Source organism: Leuciscus leuciscus (genome assembly GCF_965113295.1).
Source record: "Leuciscus leuciscus genome assembly, chromosome: 6".
NCBI lineage: Eukaryota > Metazoa > Chordata > Actinopteri > Cypriniformes > Leuciscidae > Leuciscus > Leuciscus leuciscus.
Genome location: NC_138730.1, coordinates 11,388,657 through 11,413,897, shown reverse-complemented (window position 1 = coordinate 11,413,897; position 25,241 = coordinate 11,388,657). Strand labels below are relative to the sequence as shown.

The 25,241-nt window shown below is 40.0% G+C and overlaps 1 protein-coding gene across 1 annotated transcript in view; it reads left to right on the top strand.

Moving 5' to 3' along the window:
- dhx30 (DEAH (Asp-Glu-Ala-His) box helicase 30) overlaps nt 1-25,241 on the top strand; it is a 34,090-nt gene extending 8,849 nt beyond the window's left edge. The window contains exons 7-20 of the mRNA XM_082173926.1: nt 1,715-1,867; nt 3,648-4,118; nt 5,727-6,110; nt 6,220-6,295; nt 11,929-12,033; nt 16,795-16,970; nt 17,396-17,602; nt 17,784-17,865; nt 20,569-20,762; nt 20,848-20,998; nt 22,119-22,276; nt 22,620-22,723; nt 23,266-23,405; nt 23,964-25,241. Coding sequence (XP_082030052.1) covers nt 1,715-1,867; nt 3,648-4,118; nt 5,727-6,110; nt 6,220-6,295; nt 11,929-12,033; nt 16,795-16,970; nt 17,396-17,602; nt 17,784-17,865; nt 20,569-20,762; nt 20,848-20,998; nt 22,119-22,276; nt 22,620-22,723; nt 23,266-23,405; nt 23,964-24,256 — 2,694 coding nt within the window. The 3' untranslated portion in view covers nt 24,257-25,241. The remainder of the gene's footprint in view (nt 1-1,714; nt 1,868-3,647; nt 4,119-5,726; nt 6,111-6,219; nt 6,296-11,928; nt 12,034-16,794; nt 16,971-17,395; nt 17,603-17,783; nt 17,866-20,568; nt 20,763-20,847; nt 20,999-22,118; nt 22,277-22,619; nt 22,724-23,265; nt 23,406-23,963) is intronic.

Here is a 25,241-nt window from a genome sequence, read left to right as displayed (position 1 = left end):
CATCGCAGGCAATGTTGTCATTAGCCTTGGAAAGAAACGTCTTGAATGACGAATCCATCCTTGCATTGCTGCTACCTCCATCTGGTCACAGGCCTCCTCCATGGCTTGGATGAGGGGTACCTCAGCCTGGAGACGGAGATCATATACCTTCCACCGCCATGCCGAGAAAAACTCTTCTATAGGGTTGAGGAATGGAGAGTATGGTGGAAGATATAGGACGGTGAAATGTGGATGTTGCTGAAACCAGTTCTGAACCAGAGCAGAGCGGTGGAAAGACACATTGTCCCAGACAACAATGTATTGCATATGATCAATTTGATTTGCTGCTGTTATGTTGTGCAATTGGTCCAAGAATGTAAGTATGAGTGCTGTGTTGTAAGGGCCCATATGGGCATGGCGGTGGAGGACCCCATTCTGTGTAATGGCTGCACAGAGTGTTATATTACCCCCACGTTGCCCTGGGACATTGACTATAGCCCTGTGGCCAATGATGTTTCTTCCCCTCCTTCGTGTTCTCGTCAGGTGTTTCTCGTCAGGTCTCCCTCTCTTGCTGTTCTGTGAACATAGGAGGCCTTCCCCCTTGTCGTTCCTGACCCTCAATCCTATGTAGAAAAAAAAAAAAAAACAGTACACAATAGTACAGTAATTTCACAGGAAAAGGTAACAGAAGTGCTGATAGTGCATAGAATACAGTACTGTAAGCAGTTACTGAAACCGTGCAGATGTTTTTGATATGATGATATTTTTACAATACCTATTTTCCAGTCGAAATGTTCTTATCACACTTGCCACTGTGTATCGGGTTAGATTTAGCTGTACTCGCAGTCCAGCCTCCCTCAGCGTCAGGCCGTGGTTGACAACGTGGTCAACCAGTGTTGCGCGGATCTCATTTGTCAGATTCGGTCCTCTTTGAGCACCTTCTTGTCTTCCTCTTCCTCTTCCTCTTCCTCTACCTCCAGCATGGCCTCCATCTCTTCCTCTTTTGATTCCTCCTCTGTTGATTCCTCTTCCTCCTCCTCGTCCTCCTCCTCGTCCTCCTCCTCCTCGTTCTCCTCCTCTTCTTACTCTTTCTCTGACTCTTTCCATTGTGCTTGAAGACCGATGAACTCACCTGCTGCTTTTTATAGTGCTTATACACCTGATTGGTGTGTCTACAATTAAGCAAACAAGTGTTTGCACACCTGATGACTGTGTTGAACCAATTGGTTGGACGGTGCGGTAATTTGACAGTCAGTGCTTTGGTATTGCAAGGAAGTGACTTCATGATAGATTTTTGTGTGTAGTGTATGTTAAGTGTGTTTAGTGTTTTGCAAATCACTGTGTGTAGAGTTTTGCAACAAGTGTGATGTTGACAATGTGCTTATAGTTGTGCAAATATGGGCTGATGTTTTGCTTTTTGAGTGTAAGGTTTTGTTAATAGTGTACTACTTTTAATTTTAGTGTGTAAGCAATCCAAAAAAACTGTAATCGAGTTTATGAACTTCTAGTTTTCATATTTCTGAGATGTCATTAATGCACCACCATTCTCTGAAGCGCAGCTTTTGAATGTGTCCTTGAACTAATACCACTAACAGTTTTAAGTAGCAAATCAATTTCCATAGTTGTGAAGTAACTATTGGTAACCCTTACTTCCCGTTTCAATAGGAAGTAGTGTGCTTGCCATCTAGCACCAGCACTGATATTCACCACCTGACTGGTTTGTTTATGCCCACAGGAACTGAAGCTTCTGGATGAGCAGAACAACCCTCTGACTCACGCCAGGTACCATCAGCAGGAGGTGCGTGAAGCAGGCGAGAGGCACAGACGACCCTGCCGTGTTGAAATACCCAAGGATCTAGAACAGAGGATTCAAGAGTACCTCTCACAGGTGACATGCATGAGGCTTTGGCCAATCGGTGTTTCACTTAGCACTAGGTACATAATGGATAAACATTTCATAATTATGGATGTTCGAAAATAGATGAGCACAAATAATTTGGTTACACTTTATTTGGTAACACTTTATTTTACAGTGTCCTTGTTACATTTGTTACATGTACTTACCATAGTAGAAACAGTAAATTATGCATAATTACATGCAACTAACCCTCAACCAAATTCTAATCCTACCCTAACCCTATAGTAAGTACATGTTGCTAATTAATATTACTCAGTACTTATATAATTACACTGTAACAATGACACCTTAAAATAAAGTGTAACCCTTTATTTTAAGGTGACCTAGTTACATCGTATTTACTCAAACAAGTACCATATTGTTCTGAATATAAGACAGTTTTATTTAATTAAATTTTTTAGAAGTGCATCTGAAAAACTGTCTCGTCTTATGTTCAGGGTCTAGACTTTAACATGTCAATAATACACCCGCAACAATAGGTGGCGCCAAATACTCGTAAAACGAGTGTGCCAAGAAATACGGTGTCAGTGTTATGTTCTAAGATCGCGAGCACAAAAAGACAGTATTAAAAACGCAAACAATCAAAGAAAAGCTTATCGGCTAAGAGCCTAGGTAAGAGGTAAGAGTGTGACTGTCATGTTTTCGTGCCTTACTGACGGGACCATACTTCCCCCGTACGTGATTTTAAAACATAAGACGGTACCCAGATTTCAAAACTAATAAGATTTCACTTCTACTGGTAATACAATTTTGGTTGGCTACATGGTTTTCACTATGAGATGGATAGCCTAATTATTATTTAATTCAGGGTTACAGGTTATTTTTTATGGTAGAAACTGCCAGAAAGTGTTTATTTTTGAATGTGATGGTTGGTGCATTTGACCAGTATTTACCATACTTTCAATACAAAAATTAAAACATGAAAAATATGCATTATGAAAGTTATTTTCAAATAAAAGCATTTTCTTAACTTTTTCCAAAAAGGGAAATCTTTTAATCAGGGTCATTTTATATTCTGAACAATAAGGTACTGATTAATATAAACTAACCACATAGTAATGTTTAGGATTTGGTTTAGGGTTAGTTACTTGTAAATATGCATTATATACTTGCGTACTAGTAATAACAGTAAATTTAGTAACATGTAACTGTAACCTTAAAATAAAGTGTTACGAATAGTTTTTATTTGAATTCATTTGATATGAACTTGATTGGATGGTTACTCCATCTGTGTTTTGATCATCGATCTGAATCCGATCTGGATGAAGTCTTTGACAAAAACGTGAATTTCTCAGCTTTTTGCTCAAAATGTTGCTTTGTTTATGAAACTTGCCCATATTCAAGTGTTGATAAAAAGGAATGCATGAAGCTAGAATAAAAAATTTTTTTTTTATTAGAGGGTCTGTTCTTTCTTTTGATATTGTATGTTCAGATATTCATACAACAAAATATTCCAGGGGCCATGAAATTTGTGAAAATTATTTTTTTTTTTAAGAAAAAAACAAGAAAAAAAAAACGCTGGTGGGAAAGAGTTAGAGCATTATACTTACTTGACATTTAAAAAAATAAAATAAAATATTCGTTGTGAACTGAAAAATCAAGAATAATGTAAAATCCAGAAATGGACAAGAACAGGGGATCTAGCTGATAAACATGAAACGTGAAAAATCTACCAGTGCGGTAAATATACATTTTTATTCAATTATTTCAATAACTGAGTAGCATCATAACTTTTTGATATCTGTTTTAGCATCCAGTGGAGGCTGAAGTTCAGAAACTGTGGGATGAAGAGGAGCAGCAATCAGTTCAGTCGTCTTCCATCAGTTCAGATGATGATGATGACGACTTCATTAAAGATGCTATTACTAATAAGCCATACCGCCCTCTGCGCCCCGAGCAGGAGGACAGTCTCAGCGACCACCTGCTCGGCCTGTGGATGGGGGCGGGGCCTGGGCGAGGGGTGGAGCTTCCGGTGGACTCCTATAAAGAGAGCCTGCTCGCAGCCGTAAAATCATCACAGGTGGTCGTGATTGCTGGAGAGACGGGCTGCGGGAAGACCACACGGATCCCGCGGTTCCTGTTGGAGGGGCGCGTTAGGAGCGGAGACGGGGCCAAATGCAACATCCTGGTCACACAGCCTCGTCGGATCAGTGCCGTGTCTGTGGCGCAGCGTGTGGCGCAGGAGATGGGACCTGCCCTCCGCCACTGTGTGGGATACCAGGCAAGAACATCCAAAACATTTCTGCCCTTTCAATCTGTTCAGAAATCTGTGCTTTTTTGCTTTAAGTCAAATGATCTATTTTTTAAAAGCGTGTTATTGGTTTTATTATGTGATGCAAATGATATTACTGCATGAGTTGTGATTTGTTGACCATGAATTTTTAATCAATGTCATAACTGGATCTTCCGGTGTAACGGAAGATCTCTTTGGTGACATATGTAGGACTTCTCCAATCATTTAGTCTGCTTAAGCCCCGCCCCTTTCTCACTATCTACACCTCATCTCAACATCCAATCAACAATTTAAGGATAGAATCAAGTCCCTGCTTTTTCTTTTTTCAGAAGAAGTGTTCATTTCGTTAAAGAAATCGATGACCTTTTTTTTCCACGACTAAACGAGACGACACAATGATAACTGATTATATCAACATGCAATATCATTGACAACCAAGACGAGACTAAAATGTAGTTTTAAAATAAAATAAAAACTTGACCAAAATCTCTCTTTGTTTTTGTTAAATAAAAGAGGAGACGAAACATTACAGACTGTTTTTAACAAGCCGCTACGAGCTTTCATGCTTCTAGTCGCCGGATTTCGAGAATTTAAATCCTCCAATCAGAGCTTTTCTGTTAAAAGAACACGTTTGCTACCGTGTTTTACTCAATATTTGCAATCTGGCAACTGAAATGAAAGTGTTATTCAGTCGGTCTGTGTTCTGTCTCGAGCCGCTTGCTCCGTTTGCTGCGACTAAATCTGTGGTCAAACCTTCAGTGATGAACTCTTATAAATCCAAACATGGATCTCGACTATATTTGCGACTGAGTTTGCTGAATAACTGCACTTACTCTGTGTGAAGATACAAAGTCTTTTTGCTGTTGTTTTAATAGAAAAGCTTTAATGTAATTTGGAATGATTGGATTACTAGGAATTTCACTGTTTAATTTTTTTTAGACAAGTTTCTTGTTTTACCAGTAGAGTATATTATAAATAGCCTATAATAAATTAGAAAATAAACCATGTGGGTTCACATTCTCTTGAAATGTGCTTATAGGTGAAAGCTAAAAACATTTCTATTTATTATAATTTATTATAATTTTGAGCAAAATAGTGATTATCAATCTTATCATTATGCAGCATGACGAAAATGTTTTAAATGACTAAAACTAGATAAAAAAAAACAAAAAAAACAGGACAAGGTTGACTTAATATGATAAACTAAAAAGTACATTTGACACAGGAATAAGATCATTGAGATCCTATTCTAGTTTGTATAAATATTTTACCATATTTATTTGTTATATTTTTTTCATTAGGATTTTTCTTAGAGATTTAGTAATTTTGGTTTTATTAGATTTTTATTTATTTATTTGTCTATAGTTTTATTAACGTTTGTTTTAGTTGTTTTCGTACACAAGCTAAATGAGAAATGTTTCCTTGGTATCTTTTATTTATTTTTAAATACGTTTTATTCCAAGTAATGAAGTGTTGTTTTTTTTTAGTTAATTATGATAACTCTGCCTTAGAGAATATTATTTTATTAGTCCATCACATTTGGGATATAAAAAGTTACCTGTCCCTAAAATGCAGCATTTTCTCTGGCTCTTCCAGGTGCGTCTTGAATCTCGTCCTCCTGAGCGCAGTGGTGGCGCTCTGCTCTTCCTCACTGTCGGCGTCCTCCTCCGGAAACTACAGTCCAACCCCGGTCTCCAGGGCATCAGCCACGTCATAGTGGACGAGGTCCACGAGAGAGACGTCAACACCGACCTGCTTCTGGCCCTGCTGCTCTCAGTCCTGAAGGAGAACCCAGAGCTGCGAGTGGTTCTGATGAGCGCGACCGGAGACACTCGCCGGCTGGCTGAGTATTTCGGCGGATGCCCAGTGGTGCGTGTGCCTGGATTCATGCACCCGGTGCAGGCGAGGTACCTGGAAGAGGTGATGACCGAGATGGGTCGGCCGCTACAGGAGAAGAGCAGGGAGAAGAGGAACGGGGCGGTACGTTCAGATGAAGGCTGAGATGTATCATCTGGTTTGGTTGTGTGGTTCATGCTGTAAGGATTTTTAACCACAGTTAAAAAGGTTTGCTTTTATTCTTCGTCTCAAGGAAGAAAAAGACGTCGCTCCTGATCTAGATCTGGTGGCTGATGTGATAGGCCATATTCACACATCTGGAGAGCCAGGTAACGATGATTTCAAGGGTGCACAAAGCAGATGATGTGATAATCTTTGGGCCTACAGTATTTACACTCGGCCACTTCATGTGTTTTGTCTGATAGAAAAATGCAGTTCATTCATATCTGCTGCTTTTGGTGCGATTGTTTTGTGGAGACACATTAATGTGGCCAATTGGAAATGGAACAATTAACAAATCAGAGAAGACACCTGAAGTGTCAAGTGTAAACAGGTCCTGTATATTAACACTTTGTTAAATGCGTTTACCAGTGTTAAACATTTAGTTTGAATCTGTTGACAGCCATAATACACACACACACACACACACACACACACACACACACACACACACACACACACACACACACACACACACACACACACACACACACACACACACACACACACACACACACACACACACCAGCAGTTCTCAGGAAAACCATTTTACTTAAAAAGGTTATTGTTGAAATTCTTATGAAACCATATTTTCCCACCTCAAGCTCAAGTACCAGGGCCATAACCAGCATAGATGTTAGGGGGCAAAAAAATTGTTGTAGTAACTTAATAAAATTGTCTTTAACTTTTGAAGTTGGGCGGTGGGTTTCTAGTTCCCAGCATGCTTTGCATAGGACTGGATAAGGAGAATAAATGTTGAAATTAAGTGTTATTTTAAAATAAGTGTTGTTTTAACAATCAAACAAAAGAGTTTGAAGTTTTCATGGTTACCATTGTGCTGAAAAGTAGGAAGGTAAACTCTACTAGCAATTCAAAGTAGGCGGAGCCTCAAAGACACGCCTACCTATTTATCATCACCACGGACCAATGGTAGTGTTTATCAGCCAGAGCAAACTTATCCACAAAGTTCACTTTGTCATGTTGTTTTGAACTCCTGAAACAAACTTCGTTTTGGCCTGACTTTGTTCGAAATGACGTCATACCAGTTCGTTCTTTGATTTCGCTTGGAATATATCAGGGCTTTTATTTGTCTTCTAACTTGCTGCATTGTTAAATTTGCCACAGTAAATTTGGAATTAATAAAATTTTATTTGACAGGTTATGCTGATTGAAATCACTGAATGGCCTTAAACAATTACTAAATAAACTGCAAAATATTATGTTTTCGAATACATTTATTTTATGCACGGATTGCTTCTAGCAGCGCTGCAGGAGCTCGCTGCAACATCTGTGTGACACTATTAGCATGTTGGCCAGGTTTCAAAGCGCCAACTGAGAGTAAAGATCGGCGTTGAAACTGTTACTCGCTAGTTGCCCGGTATAATTTTATTAATTTTGACAGTGGGTGGTTGTTCTGAGAGTGTGATATGGCTTAGTGTGATCATCAAATTGCAACGGTTGTGATGTAATTATATAAATATATAGTCCGACACGCTGCATGTTTCAGAGTAAAGAAACATGTTCATTTTCAGTTGAGATTCACAGTAAATGCTACTCTGCAAGTGCTTTGTCGTTTATAATTTGCATTTGGGAGCGCAACGTGCCAACCATCTTCCCAAATTCATAATGAGAATCTTTATAAATCTGTTATAAATCACGGTCTCCCCGTGGTTTTCTGCCAAAATAAAAGCTCAATGGTTTAAAGTTTGAAAGCAAAGAAATTAGGACAAGAAATGGTAGTATTTTCATTTTACTGTTCTGTAAATTTAAATGAAATAATAATAAATATCATACTCATTTTTAAAAATAATAAGTTTATTAATACTTTGTTTTATTATAATATGTATTTTAATAAATTGATTATTAAATGCTTGATTAAAAAAAAAATATATATACATATACACAGTACAATTATAAGCATTATTGCAATGGGAAGGTATTTCTTTATTAACCCCATAAAAGTATTTTTATTAATAATAATTGCAATTGATAAAAATGACATAATATTTTTGTGATTTGCATTAGACACTGAACTTATTAGTCACATTATTAAACAGATGTGGTTAGAGTGTTTTTCCCCCATTAATTATATCAATATTAATTAAAAGGGACATAAATGGCAGCGTTTCCTGAAAACAAACCACATCATTAGAAATAAAAACGTTATATATGGAACCTTAAAGTGTTCTTTCTGTCAGGCACTTCATATCAGAATCAGAATCAGAATCAGAAAGAGCTTTATTGCCAAGTATGCTTGCGCATACGAGGAATTTGTCTTGGTGACAGTAGCTTCCAGTACACATACAATACAAAGTGACAAGACAAGTGACAAGTAACAGGTATAAATAAAAAATAAAATAAAAAAATAGAAAAAATAAAATAAAAAGATTATAAATTATAAATATATATAAAGTTATAAGGTGCTATAATGAAATGTCTGAGGGAAGTATTGCACATGTTTGTTCCACAGTAGGGGAACATTTAAGTGTTCATGAGGTAGATGGCCTGGGGAAAGAAACTTTTCCTGTGTCTGGTTGTTTTTGTGCTCGGTGCTCTGTAGCGTCGACCAGACGGTAACAGTTCAAACAGAGAGTGTGCTGGGTGTGACGGGTCCAGAGTGATTTTGCGAGCCCTTTTACTCACTCTGGATGAGTGCAGTACTTTGAGTGTGGGAAGGGTAGTGCCAGTGATTCGCTCAGCAGTCCGAACTATCCGCTGTAGTCTACGGAGGTCGGTTTTGGTAGCAGAGCCGAACCAGACGGTGATGGAAGTGCAGAGGATGGACTGGATGACAGCTGAGTAGAACTGTACGAGCAGCTCCTGTGGCAGGTTGAATTTCCTCAGCTGACGCAGGAAGTACAGTCTCTGTTGGGCTTTCTTCACAATAGAGTCTATGTGAGTGTCCCACTTCAGATCCTGAGAGATGGTGGTGCCCAGGAACCTGAATGACTCTACTGCAGTCACAGTGCTGTCCATGATGGTGAGTGAAGGGAGTGCAGGGGGGTTTCTCCTGAAGTCCACGATCATCTCCACTGTTTTGAGCGTGTTCAGCTCCAGGTTGTTATAACTGCACCAAAGAGCCAGCTGCTCCACCTCCTGTCTGTACGCAGACTCGTCACCGTTCCGGATGAGTCCGATAACAGTAGTGTCGTCTGCAAACTTCAGGAGCTTGACAGAGGTGTCTTTAGAGGTGCAGTCATTTGTGTACAGGGAGAAGAGCAGTGGTGAGAGAACACATCCCTGTGGAGCACCGGTGCTGATGGTGCGGCTGTCGGACGTGATTTTGCCCATTCTGACTAGCTGTTGTCTGTCTGTCAGAAAGCTGGTGATCCATTGACAGACGGAGCTAGGGACAGAGAGCTGGGTCAGTTTGGTCTGGAGCAGTGATGGGACGATGGTGTTGAAGGCAGAACTAAAGTCCACGAACAGAATCCTTGCATAGGTCCCTGGTTTGTCCAGATGTTGTAGGGTGTAATGCAGTCCCATATTGACCACATCATCCACAGACCGGTTTGCTCTGTAGGCAAACTGCAGGGGGTCCAGCAAGGGTCCAGTGATGTCCTTCAGATATGCTAACACCAGTCTTTCGAATGACTTCATGGCCACAGATGTTAAGGCAACAGGTCTGTAGTCATTGAGTCCTGTGATCTTTGGTTTCTTCGGGATTGGGATGATGGTGGAGCGTTTAAAGCAGAAAGGGACTTTGCACTGCTCCAGTGATCTGTTGAAGATCAGTGAGAAGATAGAGGCCAGCTGGTCAGCGCAGGTTTTCAGACAGGCTGGTGAAACACCGTCTGGGCCTGGTGCTTTCCTTCTCTTCTGTTTCCTGAAGATCTGACGCACATTATCCTCACTGATCTGAAGTGCAGGGAGGGAGGGGAGGGGGATGGCTGGAGGTGTTGATGGCTGTGTAGAGAGATGGTCAGGGCGGGTATGGGGTGTCTGATCAGGGGTCTCAAATCTACAGTAAAAGACATTCAGCTCGTTCGCAAGATGCTTGTTGCTGTCGATGCTGGGGGATGGTGTCTTGTAGTTGGTAATGTCTTTCAGGCCTTTCCACACTGATGCAGGGTCGTTGGAGGAAAACTGGTTTTCCAGCTTTTTGGCATAGCTCTTCTTAGCCACTTCAATCTCCTTTGTCAATGTGTTCCTGGCCTGATTATACAAGATCCTATCCCCACTCCTGTAGGCATCTTCTTTGACCTGACGAAGCTGTCTGAGTTTTGGTGTGAACCATGGTTTATCATTGTTGAATGATAAGTAAGTCCTGGTAGGGATGCATAAATCCTCACAGAAACTGATGTATGATGTTACAGTCTCTGTGAGCTCGTCCAGATCGCTGGCAGCAGCTTCAAAAACACTCCAGTCAGTGCATTCAAAACAGGCTTGTAAGACCTGCTCTGTGTCGTTGGTCCATCTCTTTACAGTCCTTATTACTGGCTTAGCAGTTTTAAGTTTTTGCCTGTAAGTTGGTAGAAGATGAACCAGGCAGTGATCGGAAAGTCCTAGAGCTGCTCTGGCGACGGAGCGATATGCATCCTTTGTTGTGGTGTAGCAATGGTCCAAAATATTATTGTCTCTGGTGGGGCATGTAATGTGCTGTTTGAATTTAGGCAGCTCACGTGTGAGTTTTGCCTGATTAAAGTCTCCGAGAATGATAAGAACAGAGTCCGGGTGTTGTTGTTCTGTTTCTGTGATCAGATCAGCCAGCTGTTGCAGCGCCGTACTCACGTGTGCTTGCGGTGGAATGTAAACACTGATGAGAACGAGCGAGGAAAACTCCCGCGGCGAGTAGAACGGCTTACAGTTAAGGAAAAGCACTTCCACATCAGGACAGCACATCTTCCTTAACACAGTTACATCAGTACACCACCTTCTGTTGATGTAAAAGCATGTCCCACCACCGCGCGTTTTACCCGTTGACTCCATATCGCGATCTGCTCTGAACAGCTGAAAGTCCGGTAGATGTAACGCGCTGTCCGGAATGGCTTCGTTCAGCCAGGTTTCCGTGAAACAAAGAGCAGCAGAGTTGGTAAAGTCCTTGTTTTTGCGTGAGAGCAGAAGTAGTTCGTCCATTTTGTTAGGGAGAGAGCGGACATTCGCCAGATGGATGCTAGGCAGCGCCGTTCTGAATCCGCGCTGCCTGAGCTTAACGAGTGTGCCGGCTCGCTTCCCACGCCTGCGCGTCTTATACTGTTTCCACAGTGCAGCGGCGCAACCGACGACAATGTTCCGCAAAACGCCAGAAGAATCAAAAACTGGTTGGTGATCAGTTGGTGTGCACTGCCGAATGTTCAGCAGTTCGTCCCTGGTATAACTGATAGCGTATGACAAACATAAAACAGGACAAACTAACAAAAACAGTGTAACAACTGGAGAGCTCAACACCGAGGCAGCCATATATAGAACCTTTTATCATAGGATCATTTTATGTATTTAGTTGTAACTGATTAATGTTGTTTTTATACATTTAATTCAGAAATTACCTATTAAAAATGGTAAAAATGGTTAATTATCTAAAGTATTGTGCAATCATTAATGACATTCTCCTTATATTGAACATTTTTGGCATAGAGAGTTCTTCAAAATTGAGTCTAGTACCCTAGAGTTCTATATAGAACCTTTTTTTTTTTTATACACATTCTTCCATAGCAGACGTTAAATGTTTAAATGTGTCTGCCCAAGCTTTTGCTCTTCTGTCTGGTCTCTTGTATTCTGACTAACAGTGTTTGCTCTGTTCCAGGTGCTGTGTTGTGTTTCCTCCCAGGATGGCAAGACATTAAAGTCGTACAGCAGAAACTGGAAGAGAGAGCGGCTTACAGATCAGGCTCACAGATGATTTTACCATGTAAGCACATCAGCTGCAGCTTTATCTGATAGAAGATCCTGCTGATAGAGCAGGGTGAATGATGACTTGTACAATGCCTTCATTTTATAAAATATTTAATAATGGCAAATACAGTGATAAACTCAAAAAGAATATACTTTTATTAAATTTTATACTTTAGCATAGGAGCTAACATTTCTTTTAATCAGCCAAGTGGACACCATTTATTGGTCAATGCAGAAAGTTTTATAATAGCCAAATCTAGTGCTGCAGTGATGCTGTATTTTATAGGCCAGCCCGTTACCTTAATGCTAATTTCAGTACTCACCAGTACTCATCATTTCTCTTTTTTCTCTCTGTTATGGTCGTCCCTCGAGGAAACATCATAAAGGCAGGAATATTGTTGCCATAGCTCTCTGAATCTTTCCTCCATTGCATAATTCCAACTAGCAGCACCAATACAATCGTCTCTCTTTCATTTCGCCGTGTTTGAAAGCTGTGTACGGAGCTTCTGTGCTCCTATTGGTCAAAGTCACAGATGTGACGGAACCTGCCGTGGAGGGCCAAAAAAATAAATAAAAATGCTAGTCTTTTTGTCTGGGCGTCGTGAAGCATCGCAGATGTGGCATCAGTTGTCGTCCACTATGACTCGCTATACGAGATGTAATGATCAATTCTTGAGTCCCGACGGCCATTGTAGTTTACGAATACCCATGACACCCTACGTCAAACTGATCGTGCCAAAATCGTGTAGTCTGAACCCGGCATAACAAAAGCTTCTTATTCTTACACGTTTTGTCCATCATGATAATCTTCACAAATGAACACATAGGGCCCTATTTTAACGATCTAAGCGCATGGTCTAAAGTGCAGGGCGCAATTGCACTTAGGGTGTGTCCGAATCCACTTTTGCTAGTTTAACGATGGCCAAAATGGTCGGCACGCATGGTCTAAAGGGTTGTCCCTAATGAGTAATGGGTGTGTTTTGGGCATAACGTGAAATAAACCAACCAGAGTCTACCTTTAAATGCCAGTTGTGCTCGCTCCTTGGTGGATTGCTATTTACATGATGAAATTTACAAGTGGAAAGACTGAACGCTTCTCCAGAGCGCAAACGGATATGCTCGTGCGCGAGGTGAAACCGCACAAGCAGACCATCTATGGGACAAGCCGCATTCCACCATATCTTTGTGTACACACTATTAATCTTTTACATTGTAATCCTTTTATTTTTAATATTTGGCATGTTTGTGTGTTGCTGACAACCCTGTGTGTGTAATAAGCAGAGTGTATGCGCGTAGTGGACCCACCTATAGGCGCACCTTACTAACACGCTCTTGAAATAAAAATAAAAATATTGCACCATTGTCTTTAGACCAGGTTTTTGTTGGTCAATGGCTCAGTCTATTTCAGTTGCCTCAAAATAGCAACGCGCCAACAATGCGCCAGAACACACCTCGTTTTCAGACCAGCCCATGGACGCACAAATAGGCGCAAATGCATTTGCTATTTAAAGGGATAGTTCACTTTGAAATAAATGTTTGGTATGTTTTAGCTTACCTCAAGGGCATCCATGATGTAGGTGTCTTTTTTTCCGCAGTAGTTTCAATTTTGATATTTTTAGGTCAAACCGTTCTTGTCTGTCAGTCATATAATGCAGGTCGATGGTCACCACCTCAAAGAGCATGCACAGAGTCCAAATTAAAACAATTCCCCATCGTCCAAATTAAACAATTCCCCATGGTAAGTACACATTATATATATAGATATATACACTAGATGTCGCCTTGGCTACGGTTGCCGTATTGTATATATCTATACCCGCCCGCGCTCTCAGATCACTTGGGCGTGGCTGTGTACAAGAGGTAAAAACGATATAAATACTGTTCGTTTTCTCACACAAACCGCTCGTTTCGTGTCTTAGGCCATCAATGTGTACTTACGATGGGGAATTGTTTAATTTGGACGATGGGGAATTGTTTTAATTTGGACTCTGTGCATGCTCTTTGAGACAGTGACCATAGACCTGCATTATATGACTGACAGACAAGAACGGTTTGACCTAAAAATATCAAAATTGAAACTACTGCGGAAAAAAAGACACCTACATCTTGGATGCCCTTGAGGTAAGCTAAAACATACTAAAATTTAATTTCAAAGTGAACTATCCCTTTAAACAACGGGGCGCAGGACGTGAAAATGATAACTGCTTCAGGCTGAAACTAGCAAAAAACACTTCCGGCGCGTGACGCTGCATTGCGCCGGGTGTTATGATAGGGTCCATAGTCTCTTAGCCTCTTGTTAGCAACCACCTTTTTCAAGGCAAGTAAAATCTTTAAAAATATCACCAGGGAGTATTACTGATGAATAAAAAATTTAAATATCTTGAGCTTGAGCTTGTGTTCACCACAGACCTTATTTCAGACATTTAACCAAAAACCCATTAAAAAAAAACATTGACTTCAGAATGATGGAATCGGAAATGTTAAAATGTGAATTTGTTTCTAGGTTTCGGCCTACAAAAATATGTGATTTCGCTTTATTTTAAAGGGATACTTCAGGATTTAGCATTAAGCTTTGTATTAGTAGAAAACCTGTAGTATTTTCGAATTACCGTGCTTTCCACCCTCATATCCCCCTGAGATGAGAGATATATGTATTTTTTTATCTGAAAAAAATCCTCCGATGACGCAAAAATCGTAATTTTGCGTCATCTGAGGATTTTTTGGCCAGAGGCTAAAGACTACAGCCAGTAGGAGGGGCTGTCCCGCATGTTCTCAACCTTCCCATAGGAGGTGGGATCTCACTCACAGAATGTACACATAGTATCAGCAGTCTTTCTTTGGAAGCTAAGCTAGCAGGCTCTTGTTCTGTGGAGAAAACTGAGTAGTAGGGGTTACCATCCTCTTTTTCCCGGACATGTCCGGCCGTCGAGATCGTCCAAAATGTCCGGGATTCGGCTTTTGCTTTCTGCAGTCGCCATTCATTGTTTACATGCACACCTTTTGTTTCAATCTAACTGAATTCATTCCGATTGGTTTATCTGACTGTAGTGTTTACATGAACGCTAAACAAGTGATCGGTTGATGTGCGTTTTAACATTGCTAAGAAAATTCCCACACCTCCGTGAGAGATAGGAGATCGGTGCGTCTCAGTAATCTCGCCACCGGCCTCACGCCATTCTCCCGCGGCCCTCAGCCTCGTCCTGCTCGCCACAGTAAACATGATGAATGGCGACTGTAGAACGCAAAAACCGAATCGTGGACATTGTGGGCGATCTAGAAATCCCGGGCAAACTCGTCAGAGTCTCACTAGTAGCCTAGCCTTGTTGTTTTCAACTGCGCTCTCTTACCGGTAGGTGTGGCTTGGGAGTGGCCCCCTAGGGCAGCGAAGCAAGTGCATTCTGGGAGTTGTTGTCTTTCATCCACATAAGCCAAAAATACATTTTCTGGCTTTTCTCAGTCTAGAAAGCTCCAAATTCAAAAATAATTTCACATTTCTTCTTCATAAATGATCTATTTTAAATACACATTCATCTTTCCAGAGGTGAAGTATCCCTTTAAGGTGTCTTAGCTACAGTGTAATTATTTATTTATATACTGAGTGATATAACAACATGCGGTTAGGGTTTGGTTTAGGGGTAGTTGCATGTTAGGGTTAGCATAATTTACAGTTATTATTACTGTAAGTACATGCAACGTAACAGACACTGTAAAATGGTGTTACCAAAGACGTCATCTCTACAGCACTCTATGGCTATGATATCAATCAGTCATGTTCAATCAATCATCAATGTGTTTTTGAAAGTCTGAACAGCAAACCACATTCTGATTCAAACCACATTTGGAGGTGGTTTGAAATGCGATTCCAATCAGATTTTTACAGATGCTTTTCACTCTGGACGCTCTGACTGCTCAAATCGGATCTCAAATGGTCTTTTGCGTCACTCTTAACAAAACACATAACGATAACGTCAAAACTGGTGACGGAAATTTCGGAAGTACTCGTACGGTATTCAAGCATGTCCAAAGATTTTGCCCGTGATTACAGCACAGAACACGGAACATAATAATATATATCTCCTCTAGTGGTCGACCGATATATCGCCTCAGCCGATACGTTTTTCAAGTTAACTTAAAATATCAGCATCGGCCGATACGTTTTTCTTATCGGCCGATATGTTAGAAACGGGACTTTTATTTTGACGGGTGGCGCTGAGAACGGCAGCGCCTGATCACACAGCACTCACATTATCTGTCTTCTTCATTAGTTTAAACTTTACGGTCTTTGTTTAACAGTCATATCTAATATGTTATTATCTGTCTTCTTCATTAGTTTAAACTTTACGGTCTTTGTTTAACAGTCATATCTAATATGTTATTATCTGTCTTCTTCATTAGTTTAAACTTTACGGTCTTTGTTTAACAGTCATATCTAATATGTTATTATATGTAACTGTTAAACAAAGAAAGAAAATTATATGTGAAAAAATATAGCGTTTGCTTTTATTATTTAAATGTACATGTCTGGACACACAAATCTTATTTGATCACTTGCAATTAATAGTGCGGACACTGCCTGAAAATATCTGATTTGAGAAAAAATCTGTTTTGCCTGCTATCTGAACATAGCCATAGTCGTCTGGTTATTTGCCGTAGCTGGTATATTGATTGATCACTAAATCAAATCATTACTTAAAATTTGTCTTTGACTACCCATTCATCTGTGAATGAAATGCATGCCAGTCATTTTGAGGACTCGCTTTGACTGTTTCTCCTGCAGTGCACTCCAGTATGGCTGTAGCGGATCAGCAAGCTGTGTTCCAGCGGCCTCCGAAGGGCCTGCGAAAGATCGTCCTGGCCACCAACATCGCTGAGACGTCCATCACCATAGACGACATCGTGCACGTGGTGGACGCCGGCTCTCAGAAAGAGCAGAACTACGACCCCAGAACAAAGGTCCTTCCCACTGCTTTAAAGTCAGCATGAAGCGGAAGTCGTCTTTCCTTCCCTGTTGTGCCGTATATCCGAGTAAAACGGCTTCTCAAACAAGAACAAATGTAGGGCGGGGCTTGATATTGTCTGTGGGGAATTGATTGGATGGTTGTGGTTTGCTATTGGCTGATCTCATGTGAGTGACAGGTTGCTCCGCCCTCGTTATCAGAGAAGCTGCAAGTTATTTTGATTAAAGATTGATGCACATAAATTTAAAACGATAATGATGTGCACGGATAAATCATTTATAATAATCTGCAATATTCCATTAAACAAAAAAACAAAACAAAAAAACAAGATTTGTCCATTTTGATTTCAATGTGACTTTAAAGTTATGAGAGCAATAAAAGTAAAGCCGTTGAAAGCTGATTGTTGCTTTGTGCTCTCAGGTCTCTGGTCTGAACACGGTCTGGATTTCACAAGCAAACGTTACTCAGCGAAGAGGAAGGGCAGGCCGCTGCCAACCTGGACATGCTTACCACCTCTACCCACGAAAACAGCTCGACAGCATGGACACGTTTCCCATCCCTGAAATCCTGCGCACCCCTCTGGAAAGCGTGGTCATACAAGCCAAAATCCACTGTCCAGACAGCAAAGTGAGGGAGCAAACCCATGTTAAAATCTGCTTTCTTGTCACTGTTTACAGTTTGTAGAATAACTGTTTTGATCTACTTGCTTTAAAATTCAGTAAAGTTCTCTTAATTTTGTCAGTTCTCGACATAGTCAAGATCAGATCGTTGGATTGGATTGAAAACATTGTCATTCTTCCTCATGCAGGCTGTGGACTTCCTGTCACAAGTGCTCGACTCCCCAGACAGGCAGGCAGTGAAAGCTGCTGTGAAGAACCTAATGGAAATTGGTAATGGTTTTAAATGTTGCTGAAAGTAGAGCTGTCAAAGTGAATCTGTTAAATCATGCAATTCGTTCATTTTGTTGAACGGCATTTGTAGAAGACTGGTCCAAACGAATGCAATATTTTCAAGATCAACAACAGTGTGACTGTCTAATTCACATACACACACTTGATTCATACTCAAAATATGGAGATAATATGGAATAATAAAATATGGAGAAACCCCATTCATGTTAGTTACAGCATGATCATATTTCATCTCAATAGACTGATATACTGAGCAGAGCATATGAGCGGAGTGGAGCGGTGAGAATCTCCGCTCATCGCTCACGGAACTGTTCACCCCTCCGCTCCCCCGCTCAAAGCTACATCAGGCCGCTCCGCTCATTTTTCGCTCAGCGCTCAACGCAGTTTGCTTCGCGCTCCACTCAAATCGCCCCCCGCTCGCTCCAAAAAAGGAAAAAAAATCTACATGTATATCACTTGTAGCGGTCCCCAACCTTTTTTGCGTCACGGACCGGTTTAATATCAGACAATATTTTCACGGACCGGCCAAGGTGTGGCGGATAAATACAACAAAATAAAATGATACGCACAGCATAAATAATGGGGTATTTTTTTTAAATAGCCTATAATAATAAACGTGAATCCAATATGTGTAGGCCATACTAGCAACTTTATTAGCAGCGTCCTCTAACATCGCGCCTAAAGACAACTGAAAGTCTGAACACAAACAAAATGCCCCCAAAAGAAAAAAAATCTCCATGTTTTCGGTGCTGATGCGTTCATGTAACATAAGGGTGGCGCTGTCAATAACGCACCTAAAAGCTGTCACAACGAACCGGCAAAATTAATGATTATGTATATGTAAAATATAGCAGGAGACATTTTAATTGTTTACTAATAAACCTTTTTTTTTATGTCTGTGGCTGGAAAGATGCTGACTCGCGATCTTCGCAGTATTGAACGCCCCAGAGAGAAATGCACATTTCATACGGATTCAAGAGAGCAGTCTGTTTTCTTTCGTTTTGAATTGTTCTGTTTAAAAGTAGACATTTCAGGCTTTATATATATGTCTCAGGTCTGTCAGGCAAGTAGGCTATACGCTGAGTTTCGGTTCATTTATGAGACAAACTCCAGGTTCACCCGCCGGCGCCTTCGTGTCGTGATTATCTATTTTCTAATATATTTACTTATTTATTAAATCCAGAAAATTGGTTGATGAAGCACTGATCAAAATTAAGATACAATTAATACAAAACGAAATTAAATTTAAAGACAGGCTTTGTGCTTTCTGTTTGAGGTCTCAGTGAAAGTTTTAAAGCAGTCTTTTAGTGCCGCTGTCAGAGCGCTCACGTCCGTAATGGAGAACTGTCCCATCTGTAACATTGTTTTAGTTTTTTTTGTGTGAAACAAATTTCTAAATAAATGCGACTTATAGTCCAGTGCGACGGCTATGCCTATATATGTTTTTTGTTCTTCATGGCGCATTTTTTGACTGATGCGTGGCGTGAGCGGAGCGGAATTGGAGCGGGAAATAGTGCGACGCTCCGTCCTTTTGAAATTGCCGCTCTGTCCAAGATCCGCCCGCTCGCGCTCCCCGCTCGCTCCCACTCCACTCCGCTCACATGCTCTGATACTGAGGTGTTTCTAGATTCATGTGTTTGTATTTGGCCTTTTACAGTGTGACAGTGTTACATTGACTTGCAGATTTAAACCGATTTAAACACTTTAGTTCACAGCTCATATGGACAATAAAATAAGATCGGCAGCGGCTGTTTGCAGTTGCACGGTGTAAATGGCAACAAAAAGTATTTTCTTTGCACTGAGTGTAAATAGTAGTCACTTGCCTTACTCTCCACTGCTCCTGTTATCAGACAGGTTTCTTTTGTTAATGTTGTCTGCCTCAAACACACAATGGTGGGCGGAGTTAGAGCAAATAGCTTCTGCCAACAATGGTGTAAATAGACAACCCGAAAATGATTTCCTGTGGACCACATCAAATTTTTAAGGATAATGTAACAGTGTTTCCCTAGTAGAAATATTTTTTATAAATGATTTTTTTATTTTTTTATTTAAAAAGATTCAAAATAAGTTTTCTTGTTTATTTCTTAATATATTTTATTTCTTAAATATTACTTTTTGGATTGTATGTATGTATTACTAATGATCATTTTTGTTTTCATTTAAAATGTAAGTCATTTTAGTACTTCAACTTTAAACAAAAATGAGACATTTTATTTAACTAATGGCTTTAGTTTAGGTTTTAGTTATCGATAATAACCTTGCTTGAAATGCTGAAGTGCATGTTAAAACCATAAATCCCAATGCTATAAATGATATACACACACACACACACACACACACACACACAATTCAACACCTCATCACATTTGTATAATTGTTGATCTTAACAGTACTTTTAGCAGTACTTTTTTTTTAAAAAATTTTTTTTTTTTATACTAAAGTATTTTATTGTCCCCCTTGGGGCACTTTGTTCTATTGCATAGAAATGCAGATTACCATCACATACAAGATAGACAAATACACATCTATGGTACATAAAAAAAAACACTACCTTAACTTAACCTAACTTTTCCTTTTTCTATTTAAACTAAGCAAAGTTATAGTACATGGTACAAATGAACATTTGAATCTCTTTGACTTTGCTAAGCTGACTCTCTCTCACACACTCTCTGTGTCTGTCAGGCGTGCTGGACGGCTCAGAGAATCTGACTCCTCTGGGACAGCGCGTGGCCTGCATGTCCTGTGACCCGCGCTTGGGGAAAGTCTTGGTTCTCTCGGCTCTGTTTTCTTGCGTTCTTCCTATTTTGTCTGTGGCAGCCTGTTTGACTCGAGATCCCTTCTATAACAGCATGCAGAACCGGGCCCTCGTCTCTAAGGTCAGAGAGTCTGTTTGTCTGTAGTAGCATTCACACATGTACGAGTTCTCTTTTCTGTGCTAATGTATAGTGTTCCTCTCTGTAGGCCAAGACCGCTCTGAGTGGGTCCAGCTGCAGTGATTATCTGGTCTTCAGTCGAGTTGTTCAGAGGTGGAAAGAGCAACAAGGCAAGGAGAATAAACAGGAGTTTCTGAACAAATATACTCTGTCTGGAGCCAGTCTGCGGTTTATACATGGTGAGACATAATTCATCTACAGTGCTCAAAAGTTTACATTCCCCTCGCAGAATCTGCAAAATGTTAATACTTTTTTTAAATTGGATGATCAGGGTAAATTGTACTGAAGGGCAGTACTAAATGGAAAAAAAAAGTGTTCATAAGTTTACACCCCTGGCTCTTAATGCATCATCTTCCTTCTTGAGCATCAGTGAATATTTGCAGCTTTCGCAATAGTTGTGTATGAGTTCCTCAATTCACCCTTCGCTGGTAGTTTGATTGACAGGCGATCTGACCAATCAAAACAAAGAATCCACAATTTTGTCCAACAAGCAAACCAGACAGAAGAGTTAATAGAGTAACGTTGGTGGACTTGCTTTGGTCAATTCATTTGTCATTATGAGCATGCTGAGTCCATGTAAGGAATCATGTTTCCTCGTACATTAATGTGACGCAAAACCAGAACATACACAAGCGTCATCTTAAACTTTGCTGTTGTTCTGTGAATCAGGGCATGTCTTGTTTTCTACAGATATGTAGATATGATACAATGTTGTCCACGAGTGAGATGATTTGTACAGATGTGGCTTCCTTATTGCCTCCTTACGATGAATCGCTTTGTCGTAAGTCACTGTGGATAAAAGCGGCTGCTGAATGAATAAGTGTGATTTAAATGACATTTTAGATATAAATCTAAACTCTGGCAATTTACTGTTGATTCTTCAACCAATTATTTGGCTATAGTTACTGAAACTACAATATAACAAAATAGAAAAGGGTCCACAAAAAAAAAAAACACGAAACCTCAAAAACCATTGTTGAAATCAAAACCATAACGTAAAATCAATTAGAAAATAAGAAAACGTAATCATGAACCTGGGGCAGAACGAAAACATGTTTTGCTTTCAGCCAAATTTTGCCAGAAGTGTCCTAGATGAGTAAAAACCTTCACAGACATGTCTTTAATGTAAATTTGCATTTCTTCACTGCCTTTATAAATTGTGCAGTGGCCATAAATGGTATGTTTGAAGACCAAGTGTAAAATGCTCAGTCAGTTTGATGCTGCTTTTAGTCATTTTGGAGCAATAGTAAGAAGAAAAACGTAAAAAAAAAAAAAAACGTTCCTTTGTCTCTTAAACAGGCCTGATGCAACAGTTCAGTGAAAATTTGGCTGATGCTGGACTGTTGGATCATTCTGCTGAATGTCTGCGTCTCTCGTCTCCTCTGAACCAGTACAGTCAGCAGGAGCAGCTCCTTAAAGCAGTGCTGGTTGCTGGCCTTTATCCTAACCTCATACAGGTACCACACACCGTTCATATACACTTCCAGATACTCAATATATGCAGGACATATGTGACATTTATTTTCTAAGAAGATAATTTCAAAAACTTTTTTTTTTTTTTTAAGATTCATGAAAAGTATTGTATGAAAAGTACTGCGTTTTGATGCCTGATTTTTTGTGGACAAGCCCAAAGCTTATGGTTTCACTGTGTGAATTGTATTTCCTTATAAAACAGACAAAGGATTACATATTTGTAATTACTTGTAAATAATATTTGTATTATAACCCCTGGCTTTCTGCATCTGGCACAATATCTGCATAGGTGCATATCTATTAATACAATATCTGAACTTTACCAAGGTGAAAAGAGGCACAGTGACCAAAGGTGGAAGATTTCGTCCAGAAAGTCTTTCCTACCGTATGGAAAGCAGCCCTGTGCTGCTGCACCGCTCCTCTGTCAACAGGTGAATATAACGTTTAAAGTCAGATAGAGATATTAATAAAATTGCTAAATGGATGGATTGACATTGATGGTTTATTGTTTGTATTGTTGTAATATGAATTTCTACAGGAAATTTCTTTTTGGGCATTACAGCAGAGATTTATTATTCTGTAATTAATGTCCTATCCTGAATTCTGACCAATTCCAAATTAGGAAAGGCCTGTTCACGGCAAGGAGTCCACACCACAACTATAAAGATAAAAAACACAGAGAAACAACATATTTGGATTCATTTTCCCCCCAAAAAATGTTCTAGTTATATAAGAAAAAAACGACGGCAGCCAATCAGAATCCATCCTGCTTTAAATATCTTGGGCATTTAAGGCGGCACGCGACACAACTGCAGCGCGTGCTTAGAGTAGTTATCTTTCCTCATTACGTCACCACCTTGCCTGTGCTGGTGAAAATGTGCATCACAATCTACATTGCAGATTAATTTGCCCGAGTTTAAGAAACATGATTCGTGTTCTGTTCATTTGAAGTCATGTGTTGTGTGTCGTTTAGAGGAAATCAGAATCTCCCGAGTCGCTGGCTCACGTTCTTCTCTGCTATGAAATCAAATGATCAAGTCTTCATCAGAGACTCTTCGGTGGTTCATCCACTAGCGTTGTTGCTCCTCACAGACTGTGACCTCAGCGAGAGAGGTAATGAATGCCTGCCATCACCACAGAGTTGGATTTAGGATTCTGATCATTATTCCATGGAAGATTGTTTCCGTCACGGATAAAAAGAAAAAAAAACTGTAATTGCGACTTTTCTTTCTAACCTTTTTTTCTTGCAATTGCAATTTTATATCTCACAATTTTAACTTTAGAACTCACATTTCCAAGTATATATTTAACAATTGCGTGTTCATATCCCACAATTCTGAGGGGGTTTTTTTCTCCAACCTCGCAATTCTGAGAAAATAATAATTTTGAGATTGTTTCAAAGCAGCTTTACAGAGATAACAGGAAAATAATGCAGCAATGTTTGTTACCAGAAGAAAATAGCGTCACAGTGATGTAAGTTAAGTGATGTTTCAATACCTATATTTCTTTATTCCATGGTGGAAACAATCTTCCTTATTATTCACTTCATACTGAAATATAATGTAAGCTCATTTATCAATTCATGTTTGCTCTGAAAAGTTGTGTGTATACAGTGGTAATATATATATATATATATATATATATATATAATTATTTGTATTTATTTTTTAGTTCATGGAGATCGGGTAGAGGTGGCACTACCAGGTCATACACTCATACGATGGGAGTTTTCCCCTCAAGTCTGGGAGTTGCTGTGGGACCTGCGCACTTCCCTACAGGCCATGATCCACCGCAATCTTCGACCGTCTGAATGTGAATCCAGCTCAGACAGCCGGAAGGACAGTGAGCTTATTGGCTTATTAGTGGACCTTCTGAATAACACCGACTCAGAAGCTAGCAGTGATCTGGACGACTTCAACAACAGTCTGAACTCCACAGACGATGTTAAGGCTGACAGTTTTTAATGGACACGTGGTACTGTAAATAAATTGAGAAAGATGTTTTTCCATTCCAGCCAAACAGCTGTACATATGAAGACGGTCTGGGTAAAGATTGTGTAGTATGAATCAAACTCTCTCCTGTCAGAACACAACCATACGGGTCACGTCGGGGCATGTTGACTCAAACTGTTTGAATAGCACTAATTTAAGTAACTTATTTAAGTTAAAAGAACAGTGACATTTCTCACTAGTATACTATGTAAAACATCTTTGCACAAAGGTCTTTTCATGAAGAATAAAAGCTGAATGTTTGAGAGACGGAAATACGATCAAGCCGCTATAATACTAAAATACTTTGCTTAATTTCTTGTCAGTTAAGCAATGAAAGATGTACAGAGACCATCCTGCAGCACTGAACTCAACAGACAATCTTGTTTTGCAAAATCAGGACAGTAGTTGATATGACGGACCACCTGTCAAAAAATGATTGATTGACAGGTGCCACGCCCCTTCCGGTGACAGGTCCCGCCCCTTCCGGTGACATGTCCCGCCCCTTCCGGTGTCCCGCCCCTTCCGGTGACAGGTGTCCCGCCCCTTTTGACTTTTGATTGACAGTTTGACAGCTAGTTTTGACTTTTGATTGACAGGTTGACAGTTAGTATGACTTTTGATCATGTTTTGACAGCTAGTTTTGACTTTTGATTGACAGTTTGACAGCTTTTGATCATGTGGTTATTGACAGCTAGTTTTGACTTTTGATGTCTTTTGAAGGCTTTTGAAGCCTTTTGATATTGACAGAAAGTGTTATAACAATATGTGATGGTATCTGACAGCTAGTTTGATGCCTTTTGAACATGACAGTTAGTGTTTTTGAAGCCTTTTGATCGTTTGAAGACACTGTGATTAAATAATACGTCATGGCTATATGACAGCTAGTTTTAATTGTTTGAAGCCTATTGAAGCCTTTTGAACATGACAGTTAGTGTCTGTGAGTGTGTGTGTGTTTTTG